General features: G+C 47.2%; 1 protein-coding gene across 6 annotated transcripts in view; it reads left to right on the top strand.

The window, feature by feature from the left end:
* Nucleotides 1-10,520, top strand: part of LOC143036948 (uncharacterized) — a 948,919-nt gene that overhangs the window by 914,280 nt on the left and 24,119 nt on the right. The window contains exon 1 of one of the 6 annotated variants that reach the window (XM_076204984.1): nt 7,484-8,246. The exons of 4 other annotated variants lie outside the window; for them this stretch is intronic. In XM_076204984.1, coding sequence (XP_076061099.1) covers nt 8,244-8,246 — 3 coding nt within the window. In that variant the 5' untranslated portion in view covers nt 7,484-8,243. Of the gene's footprint in view, nt 1-7,483; nt 8,247-8,545; nt 8,717-10,520 lie in introns of those variants that run through there. One more of the 6 variants, XM_076204982.1, reaches the window with a different exon arrangement.

Below are 10,520 nucleotides of genomic sequence, written 5' to 3'. Positions count from 1 at the left end.
ACTTTTATTGATTACAATTAATTATAAATATTATTTTTGTCGCCACGACCTCCATTGTAACGTAATTCATGAATCTTAATTCAAACCGATTTAGAAGACAATATGACCACAGACGTGGATATCGTCGGAGGTATACGTCGGTTTTGAAAATCCTAGCCAGGAAACGAGAGAGAGAGAGAGAGAGAGAGAGAGAGAGAGAGAGAGAGAGAGAGAGAGAGAGAGAGAGAGAGAGAGAGAGAGAGAGAGAGACGCCCCTTTCGTGCATTCCTGGGGCGTGGCGATCAGGTTCCCCACTCACACATGAGACGGCGTAAGGGGGAGTGGTACCCGGTAGCGAGCAAGGAAACCCCGTTGTAGGACACCCGCACCCTATCCTACACAAACCTGGGGGAAGAAGGGAGGGGGAACTCTTTTGTATTATATTATTATTATTTCATTTGTTTATTTACTTACTTATTTATTTTTATCTTTATTTATTTATTCATTTTAATTTTGGGAGTGAAATGTCACTCCCACGGGCTTTGTTTGAGCCCGTCCTCTCTCTCTCTTTTCCTTTCTCTCTCTCTCTCAGTGGTATCCTGGGTCACGGGCTCCTGTGCGCTCTTTTGACCTTTTGAGGCTGAATTTAAATAATATCGTTCGACGTCAACCACAAGAAAAGAGTGAATTCGGCATCCAAGCGAATATCTGAAGCGAGAGTATCTCAGCTTCTTCAACACGAGCTGCTTTTTTCAGCTGAATAAAGTCGTTTGATGTTAGAAAGAGAAACATCATTGTGCTGAAATGGTCCAAGGTTCTTCCTCCAGTATCTTAGGATCGATGAAGAAGTCACCAGACTTACGAGATATCCAATGTCATAATGATTACGTCATTATGGTGACGTCATCATGAAGGTTTGTAGGGTCCCTAAGTTCGTCCAAACCATTTTGTCAAGATAACGTTTTTTTGTTGTTTTTGTTTTTTATGTTATTTAGGCTAAGGACAGGCGATGTTATGCACCTCAGGGGACGGCGGGGGGGGGAGGGGGGGAGTCACCTGTTGGGAGTCTCTGAACTCCCCCACACCACATACCACCCAAATTGCCCAATATGCCAATTGTGATACTCCTCGAATTGAACTCCATCTGTTCCTGGACTCCACCTGTATCAGCATCGCCACTTTTGTCAACCTCTGCATCACGTTTGAAAAGAAATCTGATGCCACGTTTGTGTATGTGTGTTTGTTTGTGTGTGTGTGTTTTTTTTTTCTATAAACGTGAGAAGGAAGACGAGACGAAGACGAGAGGGTGGCTAGCGTGCGGCCTAGAGGCGCGGATGTTGCAGTCAAGTCATGTGACCTATGACCCCCCAATAACACTCGTGTGAATGGCGTCATGCAGAGGCGCGGGTCTGTGTCAGACACCTTGGCGGCTGACAGAGCCCTCTGTCGCGTGCAGTTTCTGTTCCTGTCTTCGACACCTCGGCCAGTGCGTATACACACACAAATACACACACACACAAATGCACACACACAAATACACTCGCACAAATACACTCGCACAAATATACTCACACAAATACACACGCACAAATACACACACACAAGTAGACACACACAAATACACTCACACAAACACACACACACACAAATACACTCACACAAATACACTCACACAAATACACACACACACAAATACACTCGCACAAATACACACACAAGTACACACACATAAATACACAGACACACTAATACACACACAAATAATCACACACACACACACACAAATACACATACACAAGTACACACACACAAGTACATACAAATAGACACACACAAATACACACACAAATACATACAAATACACACACAAATACGCACACACAAATACACACACACAGGTACACATACAAATACACACACAAGTACACACACCCAAATACACTCGCATAACACACACACACTCGCACAAATACACTCACACAAATACACTCGCACAAATACACACACACAAATACACTCGCACAAATACACTCACACAAATACACTCGCACAAATACACGCACACAAATACACACACACAAATACACACACACAAATACACACAAATACACACACACTAATACACACACATAAGTGCACACACAAATACACACACATAAATACATACACAAGTACACACACACAAATACACTCACACAAGTACACACACACACAAATACACACGCACACAAACAAATACACACACACACACAAATACAAACAAACAAATACACACACACGAATACAAACAAACAAATACACACACACGAATACAAACACAAATATACACACACACATACACACACACGGCGCTCTTCAGTAGACCATGGCTGAAGTCCACAGACTCTTCAGTGGCCCTTGGTGGAGATCCGTGGTTGTAACAGAAATCATTGGAGAAATGTTCACATAGACATGAGGACAGAAATGAATACAAAAATATTACCAAAACCCACAAGTCTTTGAAATTTGATAATTGCAAGTCAACGGCGTGGCAATCATAGGATGAACAGACAGTATTCGGGTGACTTCTGGTCCCTCTGCACCTGAGAGACATTTTGTGACTCAAATTAGAACTCAGCAATTTGAATGAGACAAAGTACACGGTGGAAGACCATTTCGTTCGCTAGTAACAGTCTCTCTCTCTCTCTCTCTCTCTCTCTCTCTCTCTCTCTCTCTCTCTCTCTCTCTCTCTCTCTCTCTCTCTCTCTCTCTCATACACAAACACACACACACACATACAAATACCCGCACACACAAGTACACACACACACATACACACAAATACGCTTACACACATACAATTACGTACTCACTTAAATGAGCACACATACAAATACACACATAGACAGCGGCCCCTTTGTGTGTAACCCGGCCTACCCAACAGGGCTTGAACAGAGAAGCCCCTTGACCTCTGCAAGTGAAGATCCCGGACGCCTGGCTCCTTAACGAGCGTCCTGTTCCCTCCTGCTCTTCCTCGAAGGATTTCCTCGAGTAGGACACGGAGCACAGTCAACCCCTTCAACCTGGTGATGTCTTTATGAGTTTGGTTCTGGCTAAGAGCTACAAGCGGTTTTATGCTCTTGAGGGGCAGACTCTATCCGTGTGGTTCTTGTGTGACAAGAGAACTCTTGTGGCCTTCAGGTTCACCGATGCCGAGGAGGGCAGTCTCCTTTACCTGAATAAAATCACCTGGCGGCAGTCAGAAATAGACTTATAAGTTGACCGACTAGCAGCTTCTCCTTGTCCTTAGGGCCGGGGGCTGGAGGGGGGGGGGTTTGAATAAAAATAATTTACTTTAAAATGGAAGTCTCACCTGAATAAAAGTGTCCCGCTCCAACCAGAATAAATATATAGAAGGCTACCCGTCTGGTTCGTCTCTCGCGACGATGGTGTCCCTTATAGTCTTTATTCTGGTTGATGTTGGACGATTTCGTTTAACTGGTGGGTAGAGTAGCTCTGGACAGAATGGGGAGGGGGTAATTATCGACCGAGAACCCCAATTTGATGTCAATTGGTGTCGGCTTCTGTGTCTAGGGTTCTTCATCTGGGGTCCTTGGAGCCCTTGCAGTTTTTATTTAGTGTGGGGGCATTAACCCTGTTTTTTAATCCGACCTAGTTATGGACCAAAAGGTCTCCTGTCGGCATGTTCCTCCTTTGTAATCCTTTTAGTTGAACTTTGACGAGTCTCTTCGGAGTTGAAGTGGCCTTAGGGATGTCAAGACAGTGCCGAAGAGTTCCTTGATCTGGGGGAGAAAAAAAAGAGTGCAGGAGGACGAGATCATATTATTTGACATATTCTTCTTTAAGACTTTTTTTTTTTTACACCTTGGGTTCCTAATCATATCATATCAGCAATCACTTCCGACCCAGAGTCAAAGTTTGTTCTTTTGAGGTTCGAGGCTGTAGTCGGAGCGGGTCAGGTCTGGAGAACATGGAGCCTAAGGTCGCAAAGTTTCCGTTGGGATGCGCTGTGTGTGGGAAAAAAAAAAAAAAAAAAGACACACTTCGTCCAGAAGGTCCGAAGTCACCCTTTGACGTCCTCCTTCTGAGGCGTTTCTGATCTGCCTTCAGGTACTTCAGTTCTCGCTTTGGTTCCCACTTCGGGCCAACATCACCTGCGAAGGATCCCAAGCGTCTCAGTTGTGACTCCGGCTGAAACTCGGTTGTCTTCAAGAACCATCCCCCCGCCCCCATTTTGTGGTCACGGAAGTCGGCCGCCCCGACCGGGTTCTCGTCAACCGTCACCTCAAACTGACCACTCCGGAGGCATGACACCCGGGTCATCCTTCAAGACTTCCTTCATCTTGCCGTGGATCTCCACCGACCCTTTGAGAAGCTTCATTACTCCTCACTCTTCAGATTATATATATATATATATATATATATATATATATATATATATATATATATATATATATATATATATATATATATATATATAAACGCTGCAGAAGCCATCATGCTAATCGCAGAAAATACAAACGAGGTTGACATAGTATTATAATATTTATCTTACCTACCCCGTGAAATTAATGTCCCTCTTTCGTGGCATTCCCAAAATCCAGGACCTTTCCAGCATCCGCTCGGAGATACGCTGAAGGAAACGGGCTAAGTAGCGTCCGCCGCTGTGAGGGACTAGACAAGAATGAAAGCCACACCTTATATAGTCGGGGCATGGGCACAACCCACATGGCAAGAGTGGCGACGCTGCCGTCGCAACACCTCTGATCCGGGTTCTCCGCTTGGCCAACTGGAAGGAATGTAACGTCACTATGGACTCTTGTTCTACGTGCTTGGATAGCCAGGGCAAGTGGCTGTCACCTGTTACTCTTCGGGGTCGAACCAGGTCCACATATGGTGCCAGAGCGAAACTCGACGTGTTTTCATGGCACCGATATATATATATATATATATATATATATATATATATATATATATATATATATAAATGGGCAGGAGATTTTCTCTTTAACAAGTATAGTTAAATGGGATTGCTAGTTCTGTTTTTTGTATTTTCTTTAAATTATTCTCTTTGTCTTAAGGTGGTCTTATTGTCTCTATTGAGATCTGAGATGATTTCTTTATAGGAGGTCATCTGTGCTGCCAAATCGCGATTTCGAGTCTCTTGGCTTTTCTTCAGTGGCTTGGTATAGTGGCTGCCTCTATGTTAGAGTTGCTACTGAACTGAAAATGTCAGATGGGTGGTATTTAAGGGCTGGACTAGCTGGAAAACCAGGTAAATAGGTAACTCATTATTAATGCAGCCACACCCTGCGAGTTGACAACCTTCTTTAGCATCTTTATATGGTCACACTACAAACAACAACAAAACTTCCCGAGTACGTCAACAGAGCAGACCATCAGTCCGGAGGCTACACCAAACAAGACCATGCTCAGCCCAGCCCAGCCCAGCCCAGCTCGACGAAACCATAAACAACCTAACAAGCCAAGCTTGGCGTCAACCAGTTTTGCACGCATGCACGCGCGCGCGCGGTCACATCGCGTCCTGGGCAGACCTCAGGAAAAAAGGTTAGACTTCTGCAGAAGACGCTGTTAAAGGCGACGTCGGCGAAGGAGCAGGTGGCGCGGGAGGGGCGTTACACCTGGGGGTGAGGACAGGTGGCGCCGGAGGAGGTGACGATGGAGAAGGAGGAGGAGGAGGTAGGGTCGGGTGCCATTTTGGACTGGTGGAGAAGCGTGGGAAGGGGAAGGAGGAAGGAAAAGAAGAGGAGGAGAAGGAGGATGCTGAGGTGGTAGTAGAGAGAGGAGGAGGTGGAGGAGGAAGGAAAAGAAGAGGAGGAGAAGGAGGATGTTGAGGTGGTAGTAGAGAGGAGGAGGAGGCGGAGGAGGAAGGAAAAGAAGAGGAGGAGAAGGAGGATGTTGAGGTGGTAGTAGAGAGGAGGAGGAGGCGGAGGAGGAAGGAAAAGAAGAGGAGGATGTGGTAGAGAGAGGAGGATGAGGGTTAATCATAATTGCAATCAAGACATGGAAGGGAGGACGGGGGTGGAAATGCAACATGAAGGAGGTACCCACAGGAAGTTGATGTACATGCATGACAACACACACACACACACACACACACACACACACACACACACACACACACACACTAGACCTGCCATTCTTAAAAGAAAGAAGAGAAAGAGGCAACTTGATTGTAGTGTTCAAATCATTAAACGGAGTAGATGACATTGGCAAAGACGATCTCTTGCTCTGCGACAAAAGGGAAAGAAGTCTTGAAAACAAATCGAAGAAAAAGAAAATGAAATAGTCCAAGCTAAGTCCATAAGCTAATGTAAGAATAGATTATCAAAGTCTGAAAAAAGGCCCCGTGAGTTCTGCTCCTTTCCTGTTTATTACAGTTAAGTAAACACACACACATACCTCACTGCAGATCCTAAATCGGGCCCTGTTCAGAGTTCTATTAATACCATAAACCGTTACTGCCCTCCTTGAGCAAGGGAATGGGTGGATGATGTGTGTAAGGTCACAACATCACCCGTAGAGACCGTGCGAGCTCCGAGCTCTCATCCGGGAGTAATAATTGTCGATTACAAGTCCAACACGTAATCGAACTCCATGATTGAATCACACACACACACACACACACACACACACACATATACACACACACACACACATATATATATATATATATATACATACACACACATTATATATAATAAGCCATCCGAAGATCACTGGTACACAAAGGGCTCAATCTCTTCCATGAGTCGTATGACTGTTCCAGCCTCTGCCACGTCACTCCTGCAAATTCCATTCATATTATATATGTATATATATATATATATATATATATATATATATATATATATATATGTATATATATATACATACAGTACGAAGAGAGAGGGAGAGTTTTGCATGAGCAAGGGGTCATGCAAACGGCAGGCAAGAGAGCATGCAAGCACCATGGATGGATGCATGCAGGAGATGCGCGTCCGCATGTGGGAGGGAACGGATTCTGCATGCAGAAGAAGAGTCTGCTTGAGGGAGGGAGGGAGGAAGGGAGGGAGGGCAGACGAACGCGGAGGTATGAGGGAAGAGGGTCCGTGGAGGTAGCTATCTGATAAATCTGGGTTCCCTACTAAGACACACGAAGGAGAAAGTGTGGTTCCCTGCTTTTTAGAATTACGAGTTTGCTTGCTGGGATAGGTGTAGTGTGTGTGCGTGTGCGCGCGCGTGTGTGTGTGTGTGTGTGTGTGTGTGTGTGTGTGTGTGTGTGTGTGTGTGTGTGTGTGTGTGTGTGTGCAAGTAGGAAGAACTGGTTGCTGTGATATGTGTGTATGCGTGAGTGTTTTGTGTGTATATGTCGTATGTGTGTGTATTTGTCTTATGTGTGTGTGTTGTAGGGGGGAGGGTAAAAGAGAAGGATGTGCGAGGGAGGGAGGGAGGAGGAGGTGATATTGGGTGCGTGCGGTTGCTTGCTCACTGGCATTGCGAGTGAAGCGAGCCAACCCCAAGACAGCGGGCGAGAGAGGAGGACGGGGAGAGAGCTGGGGTCTGGCAGACCGACCAGTGTTCGCTCACCGTCGGGCGGAGTGGCCGTGTTCCCCAGACCTACTCGAACCGTCCCCCAGAAGCTCCCCCTTGGTCCCCCTCTGTGAACCAGCGGGAAAGGAAATGAGAGCACCCGTGCGTGTGGTTGTCCCCTTGTGTGATGTCGCCGGTCCGCGGTTGCCCAGTGTCCAGGTGATATAGTGTTGTGTGACGGAGACCTGCGCAGTGTGTATGATGACGTGCGCAGTCTTGTCGAAGAGGGCGCTGCTGCTGCTGCCGCTGCTGCTGGTGTACCTCGAGTTGTGACAAAAGGTGTCTTCTTCAAGGCCACGAGAGCCCACGAGACAAGGCCGGAATGTGGCCCCCTAGGAAAAAGTGGTGAGCATGAGAGACTCCGTGTAAGCACGGCCACCGGCTGCCTGGCGTGGCCGCCTCCCGGAGGAGGAGGAGGAGGAGGAGGAGGAGGAGGGGGAGGACTTGGGCCAAGGAGGAGGAGAAGGCCCCTCGAAGGCGCAGCTGGGTTCTGGAATTTGCGAGTCGTCCCAAGCGAGTCGTCGGGCGAGTGTGAGCTGAGGCGAGTCACTGCTGCTGCTGCTGCGCCTCCCGCAAGAGTCCCCGCCCCGGCAGCAGCCCAACCCCGCCCCGCCCGGCACCGCAGTGGAGCTCCGCCCTCCGGCCCCAGCTGGAACGGGCGCGCAGGCCATATGGTAAGTCTTCAGTGGGCCGTACCCCGGCACATGCGGGAACCATGCAAGCACAGGTGGTGACATGCCCAAGTGCGCAGGTGGTTCCCCGCTCAGGTACGCGGGAACACTTGAAGCTTGAACCCTTTCACAACGGTGACGTTCTTTGTGGATTATGTTCGTAGGTACTGTCAACCGATTTTATTACGATCTAGGTTCTGGTGGACCTTAGTCTGAAAGAGGTTTCGACGGACCGAGACCCGCGGGCTACTGAAACTGTCCCGCGTCTGTGTTTTGTGGGTTGAATACTATACTTTTTTTTATTTAATCCCCAGAAGATGAAGGTTAGGAGTTCATTGAAAGAGGTGCCTCCCTGCGGCCGAAGCCGTCACCTTTGCCCCATGTGTGGCAGCCAGGACAGGTGGCAATCACCAGCTGGCGATGTTGGGAACCCACGTCCACGAAGTCTTATGAACAGAATTAATCCGCAAAAGGTTGGCGACCCTCACGCACTTCATATATTTTGTTCTGGCGAAGGACATGCGATATAGTGGAACTGACAGGGGCGAACTTCGGCCTGAAGTAGGTCTCGGTCGATCAGGATTCCATTCAAGCTGGAGTCCGGCCGCAAAAAAAAATATAATAATAGAATATCCTGTATACTGAGCTATGTGTTTGTTTGGGTGGGTGTATGTGTATTATATGCAGCCTTCCACAACGTAGGAAGAGATTAATCAAATAACCAGTTCTGTAGCTCTTCACCTCCCACCCACCCCTCCCTCCGCTCTCACACTCCCTCCCAAGCAACGTCTAAAACTGCAACTGCTGTTTTGAGGTCCCGAGGTTAAGAGAAGATGTGTAGCCGTTAAAAGGTTGGGGATACACAATGCGACTTAACGGGGTCAGATATACCCTTTCCGAGTTTTCTTTGTTTATTATACAGACGATATCTACAGCATGGGATATAATCTCCCAGAGGAAGAATATCATCCCTGGTGAGCTAAGGGAGAGTGCCTCCCCTAGTCTCTCTCTGGCGACACAGTCGCCGTATATACAAGGGAAAATGCCTATTTAAGCATGTTTGGTGTTGGTTGTCACATAGGAAATGTGTTTGTGATAATATATATTTTGTATGTGTGTTAGTTATTTTGTAATGGGTTTAGTAATATTTGTGGATGTAGCTAGACATTGTGTATGTATTGGAGGTACGTTAATGTAGCTTGGTAGGTATAAGGAAAAGTTATACTGTCTGATGACAGATACTTGTGTCAGGTCGTTGGACGATGACGTGATGTAGCGTTGCATAGTCTGAGTCAGTTGTTTATCATTAGGAAATGTGCAGGTCATCAAGATTGGAGGTATTGCTAAAGGCTAGTGCCTTCTTGCATGCTTTGGGATAACGTGTCTGGTGTGTGACATATCGTAATAGTAATGGTAGGATACAGCTGTAGTTCAGGTCCCGTCTCTAACAGAGTTCATTTAGTTAGTTTACTCAATTGGTCATTTCTAGTGGTGCTTCCACTTCGGTAAGGAGAGGCTCCTTGGGTTTCTCCAAGAATCCTTACCCGAGGTGAGTGAGAGAGAGAGAGAGCGAGGGAAGGAGAGAGTGAGACAAGTAGATGAGGGGAAAAATCATTATTGAAAGTGTGATTTTGTGATAGAGGAAGATGGTGTTCCTTCAGCGTCGCCGGCGGGAAGTCTGCGTTCCTTCTCGAGGGGCGGGTCGGATGAAGACGTTGCGTGAACCTAAGTGCAGGAGGAGGAGGAGGATCATGTAAAGTGATCCGAGGAAAGGAATCCAACGCGATATCAGTTCCACCGTTCCGAAAGCTTGTATTTAACCCCCTTTCAACACATTGATGCACTTTAATGATACTTCTCTGGCTAAGCCCAGGCGGTTTTATTCAACTGAGGAGGACTGTTGTGAGCAAGAAGGGGGTTTCGATCGATCCCTACCCCGGTCTCTTCGAGTACCCCATGCTGAATAAAATTGGCCATGGAGATCAAGAGTCCCTGCGTCTGCATTCTCTCGACTAAACACGCCCAGGGTAGATAGCCATTATGGCGCGCATGCTAGGCGCGGGAGGGGATGGATGGGGGTAATCACCGTGGTGGCCGTTTCTGTGGGTGGATGGGTGAGTGTCCCACCCATAACCCCCAACCAGGAGCTCAAACGTGGAAGCACATTGTTCAAGACCTTATAGGTGAGTTTGGTGGGTAGGTGCCGCCTGACCAGGAGCTCAAGCGAGGGTGCCCACTGGTCGAGAGTTCGTAGGTGCGTGTCCACGAACAAAGACT

Source organism: Oratosquilla oratoria, chromosome 21 (genome assembly GCF_046742065.1).
Source record: "Oratosquilla oratoria isolate Oo_2021 chromosome 21, ASM4674206v1, whole genome shotgun sequence".
NCBI classification, from domain to species: Eukaryota; Metazoa; Arthropoda; class Malacostraca; order Stomatopoda; family Squillidae; genus Oratosquilla; species Oratosquilla oratoria.
This window is presented reverse-complemented; position numbering and strand designations above follow the sequence as displayed.